General features: G+C 44.3%; 3 protein-coding genes across 4 annotated transcripts in view; 2 read left to right on the forward strand and 1 right to left on the reverse strand.

Moving 5' to 3' along the window:
- The window catches only part of LOC308137660 (dual specificity protein phosphatase 22-B-like), a 12,189-nt gene extending 6,987 nt beyond the window's left edge, over positions 1 to 5,202 (forward strand). The window contains exons 4-7 of the mRNA XM_080506422.1: positions 624 to 673; positions 786 to 860; positions 962 to 1,133; positions 3,533 to 5,202. Coding sequence (XP_080362548.1) covers positions 624 to 673; positions 786 to 860; positions 962 to 1,133; positions 3,533 to 3,646 — 411 coding nt within the window. The 3' untranslated portion in view covers positions 3,647 to 5,202. The remainder of the gene's footprint in view (positions 1 to 623; positions 674 to 785; positions 861 to 961; positions 1,134 to 3,532) is intronic.
- Positions 5,203 to 5,573: 371 nt separating this feature from the next.
- LOC308137654 (interferon regulatory factor 4-like) lies at positions 5,574 to 14,173 on the forward strand (the record flags this gene model as incomplete). Its single annotated transcript, XM_080506414.1, has 8 exons — positions 5,574 to 5,771; positions 8,166 to 8,352; positions 8,476 to 8,564; positions 9,322 to 9,460; positions 9,695 to 9,796; positions 10,952 to 11,305; positions 13,788 to 13,900; positions 14,024 to 14,173. The coding sequence occupies 8 exons, from the start codon at positions 5,574 to 5,576 to the stop codon at positions 14,171 to 14,173; spliced, it is 1,332 nt and encodes a 443-aa protein (XP_080362540.1).
- A 4,777-nt stretch (positions 14,174 to 18,950) lies between these two features.
- The window catches only part of exoc2 (exocyst complex component 2), a 59,404-nt gene continuing 56,491 nt past the window's right edge, over positions 18,951 to 21,863 (reverse strand). For both annotated transcript variants that reach the window (XM_080506412.1, XM_080506411.1), the window contains exons 26-28: positions 21,310 to 21,371; positions 20,898 to 20,957; positions 18,951 to 19,265 (exon numbers count right to left, since the gene is read on the reverse strand). In XM_080506412.1, coding sequence (XP_080362538.1) covers positions 19,172 to 19,265; positions 20,898 to 20,957; positions 21,310 to 21,371 — 216 coding nt within the window. In that variant the 3' untranslated portion in view covers positions 18,951 to 19,171. The remainder of the gene's footprint in view (positions 19,266 to 20,897; positions 20,958 to 21,309; positions 21,372 to 21,863) is intronic.

The raw sequence follows: 21,863 nt of genomic DNA on the forward strand, positions 1-21,863 counted from the left end.
ATATTTAAAATATAAAAATCACCATTATAGACGTGTGTGATCTGACCTGTCTGAGCTCGCCTGGTCCCAGAGGGTTGTGGGGTTTTTGCAGCGGTGCAGTCATACCGGGACGAGCTGGTTTCTGTCCAGTGCATGTACAATCAGCTGCCAGGTGCAACCTACACACACACACACACACACACACACACACACACACACACTGAAGAACACCGTTATGTCGTGACCTTTCCCAGCAGCTGGGTAACGTCTTATTTATTACACTTGCATGTACTCGACACACAGAAAAGAAAGAAAGTTGTGTTTTCTGGATCAATCCCTTCATTGTCACGATGTTTATTTGTCAATAAATCGTATCCCATTTGGAAACTCTGATTATTTCATCCTTATATTCAAAGTATTTTCCAAATCTTGGGGAAAAAAAACCCCTGGAAAACTGGAAAATCCTGGCAAACTGATTCCAGGTGTCAGGATGTTGTCGTCGTCCCACCAATGCCTGTTCCTTACAAGTGTGTCAGCAGGTAGCGAGGAAATGAAGATCCTGGAACGGGCAGAACTTTCAACAAATGTTCTTCTTCTTTAGTTCATCTGAGGGTCTAAATCTGTGTTTTCTCACCTGTTGACAGGACAAGACGTATCTTTGTATATCAGCCGCAGACCACTCCAAACAAAACCTGTGAGTACCGACAAAGATAGAGACTCATTCGCAGTTCTTATATATATTTCTATACGTATCAGGTATTTGAGGGTCCTTGGGCCATTAAAGTTCTTGAATGTTGCTTCACCAGGACGCAGTACTTCAGGGACAGCATCATGTTCATCCACGAGTCTCGCCTGAAGGGGGAAGGCTGCCTCGTCCACTGGTGAGACTCTGTCCACTGGAGACGATAAGACAAGGACAGGAAGCAAACTAAATGGAAGGTCGTTTTGTGTGTGTGTGTGTGTGTGTGTGCTGCCCCCCCAGTGTGGCGGGGGTGTCCCGCAGCGTCACCCTGGTGGTGGCCTACATCATGACGGTGACGGGCCGCGGCTGGGTGGAGTCCCTGGCCGCCGTGAGGTCGGCCAGGCCGTGTGCCGGACCCAACCTGGGCTTCCTGAGGCAGCTGGACGACTTCGAGAACCTGGAGCTGAGCGAGGTGAGGGTCCAACGCCCGGAACCGACCCACTCCGGACTGTACACAAAAAAATACGTTGTGGGCGGTTGTTAGGATCCAGGCCTCTCACCCAGAGGATTATGGGCAAGGGGGCGGGGTTTGGATTCTCCCGCGCCCGGGCTGTTGTGGGCTGTTCCAGTCTTGTTCTGTGTTTGGCGCAATAAAGACGTGTTCCAAGATTCAGCTCTGCCTCGTCCTTCGTCCTGCCATGTGGCAGGACGAAGGACGAGGCAGAGCTGAATCTTGGAACACGTCTTTATTTCGCGGGAGTTGGGGCGCGGGCAGGACGAAGGATGTGGCAGGACGAAGGATGAGGCAGAGCTGAATCTTGGAACACGTCTTTATTTCGCGGGAGTTGGGGCGCGGGAGAACCCAAACCCCGCCCCCTTACCCATAATCCTCTGGGTGAGAGGCCTGGATCCTAACAACCGCCACAATGTTAATATATCACCTTTCACTTACGTTTGGGGACGCCGATGCAAATTTTATACGCTATTCACCTTATTCCGCCCCGCCCACTTTTACTTCCGTCCCACACGTCCGTTTGAAACGCACTTCCGGTTCCAGCGAAATCGCATTCGTTTCAACGGAGAACTACTGGGAAGACTTGCATCTAAAATATCATATAAGGGAGGTTATTTTGCGCCAAATGTGCCATGACCATGTACACCAACGAGTAAACGATGGTGTACATCGTTTACTCTGCTTCTGTTGAATGAATTGTGATGCCGGTGTCAAATTACGGCGACTTAATCTTGCAACACTTCTGTTTGGGAAAGCATTCTTACTTTACACAAACTTTTCTTTTTTTTTTTTTTAAATACTGCTGTCACAGGGAAGCTGCATGATGTAAAGGAGGCGTGGTGAAGTTGGATTGTAACTGATCACATCTAATGTAAGGATTTATCACGATTAATGGCAGGTAATAAAAAAATAGACTGACTGGAAATATCATTTGATATCCTCACTGTGAAATAAACATAAATACACTACTATCAATTGATACCTGGTACATATGTGCTTAGAATGACCAGAATTAGTACCATTATTATTCTCATTTTTGGAAATCAATGACAGAATTGGGAACCTCTAAAAGGTTAAGTTTTGTAAAAAAAAAAAAAAAAAAAAGAAGAGTTTTGAATGCCACCTGCTTTCAGGTCACACCTGGTCATCTGCTTCATGCAGAGAGCACGCATGCTTCTTTGGTTTTGGAAAGTTACACATGTTATATAACCTTAAAAAAGCACCAGGGAGGGGTCAGGGTCGAGGTTTGGCGGTTTCACATCCCGTTGAGTGACGAGCAGATTCTATAGATTCTATATAGAAGTACAAGCAGACCTGGACTCAAGCTGTAACATCAGGGACTTTTTTTTTTTTTTTTTTTTACTCTTTCAAGACCTTCATGTCATTTGTTTGTGGCCACTGGATAAAAATAGCTTATTTCGTTCACTACAGACTCTGCAACACACAAATTACAGTAACCAAACAATTCAGTGTGGAAACGAGGACTCATTCCGATATTGGGGAATAAATAATTCCTTTTTCTTCCCCGTCATACTTTTTTTTTTTTTTCTTTCATCCACAAGGCACCATGAAAATGACTGAAAACGATGTAGTACCTATGCCAGGCCTACAGGGGGTGTTGCATCTCTGCTACAGGGATTGTTGTGTGGGCGGGGCCTCGGTCGAGCACGAAAAACACAGACTAGACACGGAATATTTCATTTTCATCAGTGAAACCTAGAGCTACACTCGGTAGAACACAAACATTCGCCAACGCCAAATTTGTTTGCGAAACTGAGTCGCTACATCGCTAGCATGTTAGCCGTTAGCTCATACGATGCTAATCGTTTCAGATTACTGATTATTTCCGATTATCATGGTCGGTCGGGTCCTCGAGAAAGCCCTATCAAATTAAGTTCTATATGTTCGTGAAGGGATCGTTCAGGCGGTAGATTGGACAGACCTCGGGTCCTGTGATTGGCAGTTTAGGGTTTTGTTTTTTTTTCCTAAAGATTCTTTACATAGAGTTCAAAAGGGAAAATGGACAAACCTTCTTTAGCAGCAACTTGAGATTCAATGTCTTTCCCAAAAGTATGTTGACATTTGCTCAGGGTGAGATGAGGGATCGGACCATCAACATTTATCATCATCATCATTGTCATCAAAACTCTTTGATCCCCATGAGACCCAATGTGACTTCACTGCCAGTCAATAAAACACAAAGCATCAGGATCCTGAAGCTTTTGGTCCATTGACACACAAACCGTCAACAAAGAGTTTAAATACCCAAGGGCTTGCGTGTTTACGTACACTTCAATGAATCTTTCTACATGATAATCTGACCTCTTTGTCTCTCAACGTCTCGTTCCGTCCCTCAGTATCGAGCCTGGTGGACGGAGCGGTACGGGAAGGGTTCGTTCAACGACGAAGAGGAGATCGAAAACCTTCTGATTCGTAAAAATGGCCAGGAAGTGACGAGCGGCGGCACCTGAAACGGCCCGTTTGGGCGTCCTGGTCTGACCTGCTGCTGCTGCCTGGACCCACGAAGGGACCAGGGACCTGTTGAAAACCTGCGCCCGGAGATCGGATCAGCAGCCGGGGGTTTGATTGGGGATTTTTGTTGTGTCGCTGGCGTCAGTTCCCTTCGCCTCGTCGTGTCCCGGCCGCCAACTGTCAAACATCACGCACGGGCGGTGAAGCACGGCGGCGAGGGGACGTGTCGTGTGCAGTGCCCCTGGTAGTCACATTGTGCCGTGTCTTGTTCTTGAAATATGACTTTCTACACAAACAGACTGGAGCCCCAGTGGGTCTTCTTGTCATTTGATTTATTTATTTCATTATTTTATTCATCTTAAAGCATTGGAAATCTCTGCTAGCTCACGAGCTCCTCTGAACGCACTGTGGAGCGGCGAAACGATCGATTCTCGAATTCACGCTTTAGCTTACGTTGGATTTCGAGGCATCTTGCGGATTTTTGTAGAAACAACCAAGCGATTTGTATGAACTACTGGGAAACTAGTGAATCGTGAAGGGAAACGATTTAATGAGGTGAAACATGCAAAAAAATCAATATGTAAAAAAAAGAAATACACAACCAAACAGCCCAAACAACCACTTCCTTCTTTGCAAATTTAAACTATGTACTCTTTATAGACATCGAGCTGTTTGATTATTACCTTTAAAAAAAAAAAATATTTAGAAATTTCTACACCTAAAGCTCATTATTCCCATTTTAACACAGTTAAATTCGGTACATGGGCAATTTGTCCTTGACTCATTTTTCCAGCATTGTTGATTTGAAGGATTGAATTTCAAAGTATATTTGACACATTTAGACAGATTATTAAGTATATTTGACACAAAAACATTTCATTATCATCCACAATACATTTTTTTGATTTATATTATTATTGATTTGAGGTATAGGTGAATTTTACACATTTACATTTACAATTTTACACACTAGGCCAATAGTTTTTTTTTTGATAATTTTGACTTCAAGATATGAATGGGCTTCCAACTGAGCTTTTCACAAAGGTCATTCCTAAAAATGTATTTACATGCACTTGTTTACTATTAATAAAATAGTAAACAAAGTTATATGATACTATACTGAATATACTGTATATGGACATACACAAGATATATGAAAAATTTATAAATTATCAATTAGAAACAACAATATGTAAAAGTACATTGTAAAGGATTTATTTTCTCAAAAAGAATTCTGATATTTGTTTTGAAATAAATGTTGACAATGGTCAAAGCAACAAATAGACTAGAAATACTTGAGATGTCAATATTGAGTTTGTGGTTTAGCGTCTTGCTCAAGGACACTTCGACATGATGGGAGAAACGAACCTGAAACCTTCAGACAGAGTCGATCCCACTGATCTCGAGTCACTTCAATCATATCAAGATGCCCGAATCAGAAGATTAGGAAATACTTCACACCTCCATCACTGATACTCAGAAGTGTTTGTTTGGTTTTTTTTTGCAGAAGTTGTTGATCGTTGCAGTAAAAAATAAACTCCTGCGGTGAAACGAACTCCCGTTGCGCATCTTTTCTTCTGACTTCGTCATTTCAAAGAACAGTCGTCGTCTTTCCACGTGTTTGCGCGTTGTGACAGAGAAGCGCTTCCGGCAGGGATTCCCCCCCTCCGCCGCGGGGCAGGTGAGTCCTCCTCCGCCCCCGGGGGGAGTCCTCCGTGCCTCCGAGTCCCCGCCCCCCCCGAGGATTTAAGCGGGTCCGCCGGCACGATGCGGACTTTCTGGAGTGATTTTCAAAAAAGCCCCAAACTGCCTCGACCGTCAAAAAGACTTTTTACCGAAGGAGATCCGAACGACCGTCGGTCTTTCCCGCGCACTTTCAGAACGTCTTTCATCGGATCCGTCCGCGCGATGCGGAGGCTGGAAGACATGAGCCCGGAGGCGGATTACGGGGGAACCGGGAGCAGCGGCAACGGGAAGCTGCGGCAGTGGCTGATCGAGCAGGTGGACTGCGGGAAGTACCCGGGGCTGGTGTGGGAGAACGACGGCAAGAGCATCTTCAGGATCCCCTGGAAACACGCGGGGAAGCAGGACTACAACCGGGACGAGGACGCAGCTCTGTTCAAGGTAGCGGCGGGCGGAGGAGCGTCGTTCTGGGGGGGGGGGGGGTATCACCCGGTACACCCAAGTTCATATAATGAAGGATTTATTTATTTATTACTGTTGCAGTGCAAAATATTAATTTTGTTCATTCAGTTCATAGTGCTTAAAAGTTCACTTATTATTATTAGTAGTAGTAGTAGTAGTAATTTTTATTCTTATTATAATTATTATTATTATTAGCAGTAGTAATTTTTATTATTCTTATTATTAGTAGTAGTACTACTAGTAATTTTTATTATTATTATTAGTAGTAGTAGTAGTACTACTAGTACTTTTTATTATTATTATTATTAGTAGTAGTAGTAGTCGTAATTTTTATTATTATTATTATTATTATTATTAGTAGTAGTAGTAGTAGTAGTAGTAGTAGTAGTAATTTTTATTATTATTATTATAATTTTTGGAGCAGAATTTGGTCCAAAAGCATATTTTTGCCTATCCTTTAAAAAAATAAAAATAAAATTCATAAAATTATCCAGGACACCAGTGATACAAGAGGGAAAAAAATGCACAGATGTAATACAAAAGAAGAAGAAAATAAAAACATAAGGGAAGTAAGACAAAACTAGAGGCAAAAATACATAACAGAAGTAAAAGAAGTGAAAAAAAGCCCAAAACAACAGAATACAGAAGAAGAGAAAATCTAAAATGTGCTCGACATTATTCGTCCTAATCATTTCTGTTTGTCATTTTTCAATGTGACCATTAATTATTTTACATTTTAATGTTTCTTTGAAACACAAATAGAGATTTATATATTGACATATACATGACGTCTCCAGAAAGTATTTGCTCAGTTATCCACTGAATTCAGGAGTTTAAATAACTTCACTTGACGGACAGACATGCAGACTAGTTCTACACTAACTGGTGAAAGAGCAAGTCACTGTCAGGACGCCGCTGTACAACAAGCAAGGTCAGTATGGATGATCCAGTTTGATCTTCCTTTTTCAGCAGATTTGTTGCTCCTGGTTTGTAGTTAAGGCACAATAAAGTTGACTGACTGTTTCATTTGTGGGGTTCGGTTGGTACAGCCGGTCGTCTCCCATTCGGAAGGTCGCAGGTTCAATTCCCCGTCTCACCCTCATGTTGAAGTGTCCTTGAGCAAGACTCTGAACCACCAGCAGCCTGAATGTGACGAGTGTAAAGTTCAGTGGAGACTGATCCCGCATCCATAGTAGTGAAAATCTGTTTTTCATGTATCTTTTCTTTCAAACTAATAATGTTGAAGGGAATTCTGGAATTGAGTTTATGTTGATATGATTTGTTTGATTTGCCTTTAAAACTATAAATGTACAACCAGTAGTACTCAGTAATGTGCACTTAAGCTTCAAGGGGCACAGATTCATATTTGAAAGAATTTTCTTTCCTAACTAGAACTTTTTTCCCCCCAAAATGATAAAAGTACATGTTCCAGTGAGTGAGTGAGCGCTCTAGAAAGACGTAAAGCACCTGTAAAACACGTGTACCTCATACTCTGTGTGAGTAAAAACACCCCTTGGTTGTGACTGTTTGAGGGAAGTTAGTCATTCTAAAAGGTCTTTTGACTGCAGGAGGAACGAGACTCTCAACAGTCATGCAAAACTCACGGACCAAGTCAAGAGTTTCATTATATTTCAATGCCTTTTCATGCAGCTCACAGTTATTTTTTTAAACAGTTGGTCCAGATTGGGGGAAAAAAGTTTGTAGGAATTAAAAAGAAAAGTTGAAAATGACAAAAAAAAAAAGAAAGAAAAGAAGTGCTCTTTATAATTGATGATTTTGTCCAAACAGAACAGTTTAAATCTGCGTTTTCGGGGGAAAAAAGAGATAAAAGCCCGACAGTGGACTTTAAAGGAGTCACATTATTCAGCTTTACAAAACTTTCACTTGGTCTCATTGGTTCTAAAACATAATATTCAAAGTTTCTAGCTTCTCCTTGATTTTCCCTCCATTTGAATATTGGGTCATAGGAGCTGCATTCAGAATCTGCTGTGTCTTGTGTGAGCTGGACTGGATCCGCCCACAGACACGCCCATCTATGGGAAGAGAGGAGGAAGTACTTCCTCTCGTGGCGCCATGTGCCAGAGCAGAGCTGTCCAATTGTGGGAGGAGTTAAAAGGGGGAGGAACCTACCTTGATTGTGATTGGCTGAACCCCCCGATGACACTATATAGGGTTTGATTTCTGATTGGCTGGTTGGAGCGACACACTTTTTAAAACCTGGAACAAGCCGGGGAGAGAGAGGACACACTTTCTTCACTTCTGGGGCGTCGTTCCTCCCGGAAAACCTTTAGAAAGTGAATTTATCATCACCTTTAAAACGAGACGGGGTCGTTTTTCTAAAATGTGACGCGTCGTTGCCGGTGACGCCTGCAGGCCTGGGCGCTGTTCAAAGGGAAGTTCCGCGAGGGCGTGGACAAGCCGGACCCGCCCACCTGGAAGACGCGCCTGCGCTGCGCCCTCAACAAGAGCAACGACTTCGAGGAGCTGGTGGAGCGGAGCCAGCTGGACATCTCCGACCCCTACAAGGTCTACCGCATCATCCCCGAGGGGGCCAAGAAAAGTCAGTCCCGCCCACGTCCACACTGTGAAACTAAAAAAAATCGTAACCGGTGAAGGTCAAAACGGACTGACGTCTTCATGTTTCTGTCTCTTTTTGGGGGGACACCCCCTTGCTTCCATGTAGGACCCCGACAGGAGGACAGTCCTCTGAGTCCAGTGAGCTACCAGACGCACCAGATGCATCCGTCCCCCTACCCCGCCATGCCGACACAGGTGAGACAGAGAGAGAGAGAGGTAGATGGAGAGAGAGAGACAGGTAGATGGAGAGCGAGAGAGAGAGAGAGAGAGAGAGAGAGAGAGAGAGAGAGACAGGTAGATGGAGAGCGAGAGAGAGACAGAGAGAGAGAGAGAGAGGTAGACAGAGAGAGAGAGAGAGAGAGAGACAGAGAGAGAGAGAGAGAGAGCGAGAGAGAGACAGAGAGAGAGAGAGTGAGAGAGAGAGAGAGACAGAGACAGAGAGAGCGAGAGAGAGACAGCTAGAGAGAGAGAGAGACAGAGAGAGAGCGAGAGACAGAGACACAGAGAGAGAGAGAGAGAGAGACAGAGACACAGAGAGAGAGACAGAGACAGAGACAGAGAGAGAGAGACAGAGACAGAGAGAGAGAGAGAGAGATTCCCTGAATTAGAACATGATAAGTATCTCAGTTTCTCACTAACGCTCTGATTTCACTCGCTGCCGATGATAATGTTGACTTTTTCTTTTAAACGTGCTTACTTAGAATAATGTGTTTCCATAAACGGATCATGTAGTTTGGAGTCTGCAGTATTAAATCATTACATTTCATGCAGATTTTTATATTTTTGGGGGGAAAAAGTGGGTAAAATACATAGAAACCAAACTAAATAAATACACGCCAATAAATAAACATAACCTTCTGCCACAAATGTGACTGGCGAGAGTAATCAGTACTGAGTTACAGTAATGTGTGTGTGTGTGTGTGTGTGATGAGCTATGTCTCTGGTCCACTAGATGCCCCAGTATTTGCCCCCCGCAGACTGTGGATGGAGGGATTACTGCCCCGAGCCGGCCTCCCTGTCGGAGCTGCCCTTCTCCCAGTGCCCCTGCCCCCCCCGCAGCCTGCCGTGGCAGAGCCCCCCCATGGACAACGGTACCGTCCCCCCCAAACCCCGCCCCCCTCAGATCATACCGGCCGCCTCAGCACCGAGCGCTGAAACTCTGTGTGTGTGTGTGTGTGTGTGTGTGTGTGTGTGTGTGTGTGTGTGTGTGTGTGTGTGTGTGTGTGTGTGTGTGTGTGTGTGTGTGTGTGTGTGTGTGTGTGTGTGTGTGTGTGTGTGTGTGTGTGTGTGTGTGTGTGTGTGTGTGTGTGTGTGTGTGTGTGCAGGGTACCAGCTCAGAGCCTCCATCTACTCGTACGGTCCGGCCGACAGCCAGCCCCCCCCCTTCTCGCTGGACGCCAGCATCCGATCGGCAGAGGCTCTCGCAGGTTCACTTTCAGTTCACCTTTTTCTTTTTTCTTTTTTTTTTTTAAATCTGTGTGACAGAAGCTGCAGGAGGTCAGAGGGTCACGGTTGTCTTCACTTCTTTTCATTCATTGAAACAAACAATACATGAGGAAGATTTAGATTTTACACAGAGAGAGACTGAGAGAGAGACAGGTAGATGGAGAGAGAGAGAGAGAGAATGAGAGAGACAGGTAGATGGAGAGAGAGAGAGAGAGAATGAGAGAGACAGGTAGATGGAGAGAGAGAGAGACAGAGAGAGAGACAGAGAGACTGAGAGAGAGAGACAGGTAGATGGAGAGAGAGAGAGACACAGAGAGAGAGACTGAGAGAGAGAGACAGGTAGATGGAGAGAGAGAGAGAGAGAGAATGAGAGAGACAGGTAGATGGAGAGAGAGAGAGAGAGAATGAGAGAGACAGGTAGATGGAGAGAGAGAGAGAGAATGAGAGAGACAGGTAGATGGAGAGAGAGAGACACACAGAGAGAGAGACTGAGAGAGAGACAGGTAGATGGAGAGCGTGAGAGAGAGACAGGTAGATGGAGAGAGAGAGAGAGACACACAGAGAGAGAGAGAGAGACTGAGAGAGAGACAGGTAGATAAGAGTGAGAGAGACAGAGAGAGAGAGTGAGAGAGACAGGTAGATGGAGAGCGAGACACAGAGAGAGAGAGACAGGTAGATGGAGAGAGAGAGAGAGAGAGAGAGACTGAGAGAGACAGGTAGACAGAGAGAGAAGAGAGAAAGACAGGTAGACAGAGAGAGAGAGAGAGACAGGTAGATGGAGAGCGAGAGAGAGACAGGTAGATGGAGAGAGAGAGAGAGAGACAGGTAGACAGAGAGAGAGAGACAGGTAGACAGAGAGAGAGAGACAGGTAGACAGAGAGAGAGAGAGAGAGAGACAGGTAGATGGAGAGCGAGACAGACAGTCAGACGGAGACGAGCTGAGAGTCTCTGGACGGGCGAAGCAGGAAGACGAGTTTCCGCTGTGACACAAAGCCGGACTCGCACATCCCGTTTCCTCCGGGTGGACGTCCCCCGGGGGACAGAGTCACTTCTTCCTCTCGCTTCACGTCCCGACGACGCGACGGGAAGAATTCCTAAAACATTCCCCCCCCCCCCCTCCCCCCCTCCACCTCCAGACCCCCGCCTCCTGGTCTCGGTGTTTTCCCGCGGCGCCCTGGTGAGGGAGGCGACCACCTCCAGCCCGGACGGCTGCCACGTCACGCCCTGCCCGCCCGACAAGCCGTACCCGGCGCCGGGGAGCCCCGAGGTGGTGCCGCTGCCCGCCGACGGCGACGGCGACGGGTGTCCGCCGAGCCCGCCGCCGTCCGCCCTGGAGCGCGGCGTGCTGCTGTGGATGGGCGCCGACGGCCTGTACGCCCGCCGCCTGTGTCCCGGGCGCGTCTACTGGCAGGCGGGCTTCGGGGACAAACTCAACAAGCTGGAGAGGGAGGTGACCTGCAAGCTGCTGCACACGCAGGACTTCCTGTCAGGTCAGGCCCCGCGTAACACAAACACTAGTTTATGTACTTCAACATTAATTAAGAAATAAATCAAGTTGCAATTCAATTTTTTCTTTTCCTCAATGCGCTTAAACTTGACTGCAGACATCAAATATAGTCAAAAATGCAACTTCATCGCTTCATTGTCCTCAAGAGTTAAAATGCTTGTAAATAATCCCAAAATAAATAAAAGTGAACGAGGCTCAGTCGTTCAAAATCAAGTTTTTAACAACGTTTTTAAGCAAAAGTGCAACAGCGGCGACAGAAAATGTGAAAACAACAAATGCTTGTAAATAATCCCAAAATAAATAAAACTAAACGAGGCTCAGTCGTTGAAAATCAAGTTTTTAAGCAAAAGTGCAACAGCGGCGACGGAAGCTGTGGAAAAAACAAATGCTAATAAATAATCGCAAAATAAATAAAAGTAAACGAGGCTCAGTCGTTCAAAATCAAGTTTTTAAGCAAAAGTGCAACAGCGGCGACGGAAACTGTGAAAAAAACAAATGCTAATAAATAATCGCAAAATAAATAAAAGTAAACGAGGCTCAGTCGTTCAACAAAATCAAGTTTTTAACGACGTTTTTAAGCAAAAGTGCAACAGCGGCGACGGAAGCTGTGGAAAAAACAAATGCTTATAAATAATCTCAAAATAAATAAAAGTAAACGAGGCTCAGTCGTTCAAAATCAAGTTTTTAAGCAAAAGTGCAACAGCGGCGACGGAAACTGTGAAAAAAACAAATGCTTGTAAATAAACGCAAAATAAATAAAAGTAAATGAGGCTCAGTCGTTCAAAATCAAGTTTTTAACGACGTTTTTAAGCAAAAGTGCAACAGCGGCGACGGAAACTGTGGAAAAAACCCAAAAAAACCCAGAAAACAGTAGAATATTAACCAACCAGCTGGAAACAGATGCGGCTATAAAACAAGTACTTTAGACAGGAAGTGGTTCTTAAATGGTAAAATGTGTCACATGCAGTGTTTTAGGCTGGAAGTCGGTTTTAATCAAACTGTTCGCTTCAGTTTTAAAGGTTTTCGGGATGAATAACAACAAAAAAACAACAACTTTGATATAGGATCAATATTATCGACAGGTTTTCCAGACAGAAAGATTCAGTCGGTGAAAGTTTTGAAAAACAAAACAAGGCAGGTAGCACTTCCTGTCTGGTGGTTGGTCCCGCCCACCTGCTGTGACAAACTAACGACCTGGACTTTCCACCACATCAAACCAAATGTCACCACGTCACTTTCTTCTGAAAGCAGTTTGCCTCACTCACTATTGTGTCTTGGAATTTTTTTTTTTTTTTGGGGGGGGGGGGGGGATTTTATTTTGGCAGTCTTCAGAAAACAAAACACTCAATTGTCCAGCTAATCAGATGAAAGAGTTTCATTTGAAGCAAAAAAATAAAAACGAGGTTCTCTAGACAATGCCACACTAATATTACTATTTTTACAAAACACATTCAAGTTTTATGTATACAGTTCATGCACGCACATCAAACATATGTTTGATGTTAATTTTTGCTAAAAGACGGGCGACAGAATAGCGGTCGTGTTTCTCAAAGCCTCTAAAATACGTTTATAATGTCCGTCACTACTTTTCACCGTCTAATTTTGCCTAAATTCCTCGTTTTCCCGACGAAATATAGCGAATTATCTGCTCTTGTTCACAACGAACGACTCGCTCCCCGGTTTCGTATTCCGCCCGGTAACAAGCAATGCGATTGGTCAATTGATACCGTGTGGTCCCGGCGGCTTCTGATTGGTTCGTTAGTCTCCCACTCATCCTGATGCGTTCAATTGCTGAAGCAGAGAGGAGGAATTTCCTACGCCGAGATGCTTTATTATATAGATAGATAGATAGATAATTATTATATTCATCCCCGAAGGGAAATTGTTTTGTTGCAGCAATCTGGTACATACGAATATTATAAAATACGATAGAATAGAAATAAAAGTAAAAAATAAAAATATCTGGGTATAAGACATAAAGTAAAACACAGAACGGAACATGGGCACTTAGAAATAAGCAGGAGATAAAAGCAAGATAAATAAATAAATAGTAAGGTGCAGTGGCAGAGCCATTAGAAGTAGGCATTATATAATAATAATAACAATAATACAGATAATAACAATGTGTAATAGTGTATAATACTCGTGTATAGTACTACTAATAATGGTAGCAATAAAATAACAATATGGCAGCAATAAAATAACAAACAATAACAATACATATATATATCAGTAATACCTATAGTAATGGTGTATATGTACATGCAATATGCCATATGAAATATATGATATAAGTATCAATGTAATTTAGTCAATCTGCAGGTGGAGTTAATTACATGGAGCTATGACCTCATTTTTCACTTCCAAGATGAAATGAGAAAAGGAACTTTACTACAGAAGCCCCTCCCACAACGCCAATGTCTTAATATTAAACTTACTCTATTTCTATGTTTCCGTTCCCCCAGAGCTCCAGAGCTTCTCGCTGCACGGCCGCCCGCTGCCCCGCTTCCTGGTGCTGCTGAGTTTCGGAGACGAGTGTCTGGACCCGCAGCGGCAGAGCCGGAGCCTGACGGTCCAGGTAAACCCGACGCCGGCCTCAAACCGGGCGAGCGGCCCAGACGGCCACGGCGCCAAGGAACCCGCCGGAATCCGCACCGAAAAAAACGGTTTTGTCGTGACTCGTGTGCGTCGTGTGTTTCAGGTGGAGCCGCTCTTCGCCCGCCAGCTCCTGTTCTACCCGCAGCAGTCGGGCTACTTCCGCGGCTACGAGCACCCGGGGGTCGCCGACCACCTCAACTCCCCCGAGGACTACCAGCGCGCCGTCACACACCACCACGGCCTGCAAGAGTGAAACCCCCCCCCACCTCCCCCTCCCCCTCCCCCTCCCCCTCCCCCGTTCACTGGAAACGCCGTCGCTTGTTTTTTTTAACTAACGAGACGACACGCTATAAACGCTTATTCGGGGTAAAACTACCAACATGGACGATAAAACGAGAAGGAGGACGCCATGTTTGTTTTTCTCATGCGCAGAAGGGACTATTTACTGCGGCGGCGGTTGTGCACGCGCGGTGAAGGACCGAGTCATCCTCCGTAAGAACGGGAAGAAAGTTCGGCACTCCTGGTCGTCGGTCGTATTTTAATGACGTTGAGCGTGTCGCCCCGCTACCTGCAGCTCTTTAACATGGCGGAGGGCGGAATTTACGTGATGCCCCTGAACGCATCACTCAAAGCGGTCAGCTCCTCCGACATGGCGGCTCGGAATACACAAACTTTCTCTTATTAGTGACACAGTTTAAAAAAAATGCATTTCTGAAAGCATTGGAAGTTAAAAACGAGGGGGTGTGGCCTGCCATGTGTGTGTGTGTGTATGGGGGGCGTGGCCTACACGTGCAACAAAAAAAGTGGCCACGCTTGTTTTGCGTTGTCGTGGAAACGGGGCCTCGGGCTGTAAAGACACGACCAGATCAGTCGCCGTTTTGCCTTGTAAAGTTTGTCTGTATATATTTGTCATTTCTCAAAGTGTACGATGTTTTTAACGCTCAGGAATTCATGTAAAACTTACTATGCATCAGAAACTGACAGCGGAGACGATTGTACTGTAGAAACCCGCTTCATTTCCAGAGATGTGGTTTAAAAAAATTTTTGCACGAGAGAACAACTGCCGATTAGCTATTGGCTACAGCTAATTAGGAGCTAGTTAGCTTAGCGTAAAGACTAGCGGGGGAGGGAAATAAGGAGCCGTGTTTCGCCGGTTGAGTTTATTAACATTTCGCTCAAAAGTCACGTGTACACTGCAAGTTTCTCTAATTTAAAAACACAAAGAGATGATGAGGCTGAATTTACAAGCTCTTTCCAGTCCTGGCGCTAAGCTAAACTAAGCTAAGCTCGCTAATCCTCCACTGCTACAAAAGGCCATCAAATTGTAAATAAAATCCTGTTAAACGCCAGCGACCAATCAGGAACCAACGTGCTGCCGAACAGTCACATGATCAGTTTGTTCGAGAACCTCAGGGATACGATTCGAAGATAAGCTTTTCGTTTTTACATTTTATTTTTAATACCACATAGATTTTCTTTGCTCAACTGTCAAACGCCGTCTGATGTGAAAAAGTGTGAATATTTTTGTGATTTTTTTTTTTGTATTTTTTTTTACCGTTTCCTAATAAACTGTAAGACGCGGCTGCTCTGCTGTTGGGGCGTCGCCGAGCACAGGAAGTGTGGTTTCTTCACGCCGGATGAGGCGGTTTCATCAAACGACTCCGCTGCAAAACAAAAAGGACACGTGATGACGACGTCGGGGGGGTGGGGGGGGGGGGGGGGTGTTGTAGAGGTTGGCAAAGGTTTTCCACGCTGCCCTGAAAGACGACACACTTTCCCGGCTTCTACCCGACGGCTTATTTCCACTTCTACGGAAAGAAAACTCACAAAAACACATCTAAAAAAACCCCGATACTATCAGATCGTGTGGGTAATACTTGGAAAAACGTTCGAGTTTACTGCCTGGAAGCCTCGTCAGATTATTAACGTGACGTCACCTGAAGACATCTGAATGAAAATCAGAGGATGTACGAGGAATCGGCACTTTTTTTTTTTTTACACGGAACCTGAAAACACTTGACGTTGAGAAATAAGTACAACCATACATTTTTTTTTTTTGGCATTCAAAAAGAAGTTTTCGTGTCCAAACAAGAGAAATGAGAGATTTCTGACGTAAAAAAACAAATTCCAGATCACCTCTGTAATTTAATAGAATCTTTGGCCTAAAATCTGTCTGTGGTGAAAATTTCGACAAAATCTCTGCGTACCATACCGTGGCGTACTGTACCATACCATACCATGGTGTACCGTACCCATCCGTGGCGTACTGTACCATACCATACCATGGTGTACTGTACCATACCGTGGTGTACCGTACCATACCGTGGCATACTGTACCATACCATACCATGGTGTACTGTACCATACCATGGCGTACTGTACCATACCATACCATGGTGTACCGTACCCATCCGTGGCATACTGTACCATACCATACCATGGTGTACTGTACCATACCATGGCGTACTGTACCGTACCATACCGTGGCGTACCGTACCATACCGTGGCATACTGTACCATACCATACCATGGTGTACTGTACCATACCGTGGCGTACCGTACCATACCGTGGCATACTGTACCATACCATACCATGGTGTACTGTACCATACCGTGGCGTATCGTACCATACCGTGGCATACTGTACCATACCATACCATGGTGTACTGTACCATACCATGGCGTACTGTACCGTACCATACCGTGGCGTACCGTACCATACCGTGGCATACTGTACCATACCATACCATGGTGTACTGTACCATACCATGGCGTACTGTACCGTACCATACCATGGCGTACCGTACCATACCGTGGCGTAATGTACAATACCGTGGCGTACCGTACCATACCATACCATGGTGTACCGTACCATACCATGGCGTACTGTACCATACCATACCATGGTGTACCGTACCATACCGCGGCGTACCGTACCATACCATACCGTGGCGTACCGTACCATACTGTGGCGTACCGTACCATACCGTGGTGTACCATACTGTACTGTACCATACCATACCATACCGTACCACACCAACAGTACAGGTGGAATACTTTCAACGCAAGATTACTTTTAAGTCTAAAAGCTACTTTCTATAATAATTCTAAGTGACATTTAAAACAGTATCACGATCTGGAAACTGTTAAATAACGAAAAGTATCTTTTTTTCCTACTCATCTTGTTAACTCTGTTTTTCTGAGCTCACCTGCACAAACACATTTTCTAAGACGTGTCAAACTTCAACCTTTTCATTACACACACACACACGCACGCACACACACACACGACAGCAGATCGAAAGGTAACAGAGTACAAAAGAATTTTTAAGAAAAAGAAAGAAGAAGCAGCTTGGTTACAGTAAACAGACGGCGGAGAGCCGGGGGAAGGTTCGAGGCTTTGAACTTATTTTGTGAATGAATCCGTGGGCGGCCGCGGAGCTAAGATTAGCAGGCAGACGATCAAAACAACTCCGCGAGGTCTTTCCCCCGAACGGCGACGGGGAAACCGAGACGAGAGGAAGAGAGCAAGAAAGAGGACAAACAGAAAAAGAAGAAAAAAAAAAAATCATTGAACAAAGCGTCGCGTGGCTCTCGCATCCAGACGTTGCATTTCAACCTCGAGTTGTCCTCTTTTAACCCTTCGGTGCTCGTGACGTGTGAGCTGAAGTGATGCATCCCTTCATCCACTCGATGAGCTGCAGCTCCACAGATGAATAACTGAGCCGGACGGTTGAACCAAACCACTTCACACCTGCTGTCAGTTACTCTGATACTCAGTTACTTCTTTAAAAAAAAAAAGTTGCAGTTAAATGTGAGTAACTACTGTGGAAAGCAGCGCTTGTGTTGAAGTATGTACCGATGTAATAATGAAGCTAAACGATTGAATTAGTGGGAGGAAGATGCTCTATAATCTGATGTTAGTGGAGGAAGATGCTCTATAATCTGGAGTTTAGAGGAGGAAGATGCTCTATAATCTGGATGTTAGAGGAGGAAGATGCTCTATACTCTGAAGTTAGAGGAAGATGCTCTATAATCTGGATGTTAAAGGAGGAAGATGCTCTATAATCTGGATGTTATAGGATGAAGATGCTCTATAATCTGAAGTTAGAGGAGGAAGATGCTCTATAATCTGGATGTTAAAGGAGGAAGATGCTCTATAATCTGGATGTTAGAGGAGGAAGATGCTCTATAATCTGGATGTTAGAGGAGGAAGATGCTCTATAATCTGGATGTTAGAGGAGGAAGATGCTCTATAATCTGGATGTTAGAGGAGGAAGATGCTCTATAATCTGGATGTTAGTGGAGGAAGATGCTCTATAATCCGGATGTTAGAGGAGGAAGATGCTCTATAATCTGAAGTTAGAGGAGGAAGATGCTCTATAAATTATGTTAGAGGAGGAAATGCTCTATAATCTGGATGTTACGGGAGGAAGATGCTCTATAATTTGGATATTAGAGGAAGATGCTCTATAATCTCATGTTAGAGGGGGAAGATACTCTATAAATTATGTTAGAGGAGGAAGATGCTCTATAATCTGATGTTAGAGGAGGAAGATGCTCTATAATCTGAAGTTAGAGGAGGGAGATGCTCTATAATCTGAAGTTAGAGGAGGAAGATGCTCTATAAATTATGTTAGAGGAGGAAAATGCTCTATAATCTGGATGTTACGGGAGGAAGATGCTCTATAATCTGGATGTTAGAGGAAGAAGATGCTCCATAATCTGATGTTAGAGGGGGAAGATGCTCTATAATCTGGATGTTAGAGGAAGAAGATGCTCCATAATCTGATGTTAGAGGGGGAAGATGCTCTATAATCTGGATGTTAGAGGAGGAAGATGGTCACACACCAGAATACCTCTTTACTTAATGCTTCCGTGTACAGCTGTGTATTTATGAAATAATCGTTACTACTTCCAGCTCAGCTTTTTTTTCTTTTTTAATCGAAATATTGAGTTGAGACGAAAACCAGAAGCAAAAACACAACATCTTAACGCTAACTTTTATTTTATAGCGCACAGATGGAACAACGGCAAAAGCATGAAAAAACAACATTTCATTATCAACAGTTTCTTTTTGAAGATCTCCCGACGCTCGTTTCAGTCTGAGCAAACGCTCCGGATCAAGTTGGGTTCATAGATTCCCTCAACAGACAAGTTATTCGCCGATCATCTACACGAGCGGCTGGGTATATAATTAGCGTTGAACTCAACGATGAAGTGGGGGGTGACGAGGCGAGAGGGACGGGCTTCACCTCTTGACGGGCTGGAAGGAGGAGGGCAGGAAGCAGGCCAGCTGCAGCTGCATGCTGCTCTTGAACTTGTTCAGCAGCTCCTCCAGCAGCCTGAGAGGAGACGCAGCAAACGTGTCGGTGTCACAGTGGCGCCGAGCCAGAGACGCTACACCTCGCCGTTTCCTGGTTTTTCCACAGTCCACAGTCCCGAATCGGACTCACGACGACGACTTCAAGTGAAAACCCCAAACTTCCCTGCTGATTTTGCTCAAAGACACTGAAAACAAACTTTTTTTTGAAAAGGGTGGAACTTTTTGAAAGTTTTTTGAAAGTTTTTGAAAGTTTTCGAAAGTTTTTTGAAAGTTTTTTAAAGTTTTTGAAAAAAATTAGAAATTTTTTGAAAGGTTTTTGAAAGTTTTTGAAATTTTTTTGAATTTTTTTAAAAAAAAATTGAATTTTTTTGAAAGTTTCCATGGCGACAGAGTCGGAATTGACGCCTCCTGTAAAGGCTCGGGTGTCGAGTCGATCGTCAATAAGAATGTTGTCACGACCCCATATTCTCCTGGGACACGGTGCTTTTATTTTGACAATCCAACTTGGTCGAGTGTCTGTGTTCTCGATAATATTGTTCTCAGTACACGCGCGCGCGCGTGTGTGTGTGTTTGTGGAAATGGATGTCGTTTTCGTGAAACTTTTCAGAAACAAAAACCCGAAATAAAAAGAAGATGCGTTTTCACTTGAAACGTCGTCGAGGAAACGGCGTCTTTCATCTCCGTTAAAAATTCACAGTGTGGGAGTTGATTAACTTGAGAAACTGTTCATCCAGGCTTTAACCTGTGCCGACTTGGTGACCTTTGACCTCTCTGATATCAATGGCACTTTCATCTTATATATATATATATACATATATATATATATACATATACATATATACATACATATACATATATATATATGTGTGTGTGTGTATACACACACACACACACACACACACACACACACACACACACACACACACACACACACACACACACACACACACACACACACACACACACACACACACACACACACACACACACACACACACACACACACACATATATATGTGTGTATATATGTGTGTGTGTATATATATGTGTGACCTCTCTGATATCAATGGCATTTTCATCTTTATATATATATATATACACACACACATATATATGTATGTATATATATGTGTGTATGTATATGAATATATACATATACATATATATACACACACACATATATATAAAGATGAAAATGCCATTGATATCAGAGAGGCCATATATATATATATATATATATATATATATATATATATATATATATATATGTCTGTGTAATACATTTGTGAACACATCTGCATTTAGTGTATATAACTGGACTTTCTGTGCAATACCTGATAATGTGCAATATATCTACTTCCTGTAAATTACACACAACATATTGTATTGTTGTCAGGACTGGACTGTGCACCTTACCTCCTTACCTCCTCTACACCCCCCACCCTCCTTGCACAATCTTCCTTGCTATGTTTTTTTATTTTACATATTCTGCACTTTGTTTTTCATAATATATTTCCTACATATTCTGTACACTGTTGCACTGTTACTGGAGTTGTCTTTAATCTCACTGTACCTGGTATAGTGACAAAAAAAGGCATTCTACTCTATTCTATACATATATATGTATGTATGTATGTATATGTGCACTCACTTCTTGTCGGCGCCGCTGTGCAGCGGGGGAAGGGCGTCCAGCGCCAGCTTGAAGCTGGAACTGTGGGCGAAACACTTGGTTAAGACAGTTAATGAAACGTGGTGGAGGGCCCAGTTCAGGACGGGCCTTTTGGGGGGGTGTGGACAGGCACACACACACACACCACCACCACACACACACACCCAACACACCACAACACACACACACACACACACATACATACACACACGACAGAACCAGATTACTTTCACTTCCTTCCCATGAGCCACCATCGAACATAAACAGGGACTCAGTGAGGGATGTGTGACTGCTAAGATTTACACCCGGCCATAAATCAGCACACACACACACACACGCACACACACACACACACGTGTGGGTTGCTGTGTGTGTGTGTGTGTGCGGTACTCACTTGCTGTCAGAGTTGAGGTAGGTGGAGATGGCGTCCCTCAGGGCGCAGAGTTCGAGGCGAGCCTGGGTGGCGACGCGGGGCGAATCAGGGCGTGGCGGAGAGGGCGACGGGTTCACAGAGGAGAACAAACGTTACACGTGAAATCTGGGCGATCGCCGCCAACTGACGGTTAAGTGTGAAGGAAAGAAAGAAAGAGATAAACTAAAAAAAGGAAGGTGAGGTGAATCCCCGTCATGGGAGGGCGAGGGTCCATTTATGAGTCAGGGTGGCGTGATGAGTGTGTGTGTGTGTGTATGTGTATGTGTGTGTGTGTGTGTGTGAAAAGGTGAATATTTTATCTACTGACACACTCGCATTCAGTTGACTGGACTGAAAAAAAGAAAGAAAAAAAAAAAAAGTTCCCCGCTGAGACTAAATCCACAGAAAGTGGTGAAAACAGTCACAAATACATGGATGTTGACAGGTTTTGTTGCCGTTCGGCCGAAGCAGAAGGAGTTGTGGAGGACGGAGGAGTGAAGTTTTTCCCGGCGTTGCCAGGTTGGGCCGGTCTCCAC

Source organism: Blennius ocellaris (genome assembly GCF_963422515.1).
Source record: "Blennius ocellaris genome assembly, chromosome: 12".
Lineage (NCBI taxonomy): Eukaryota > Metazoa > Chordata > Actinopteri > Blenniiformes > Blenniidae > Blennius > Blennius ocellaris.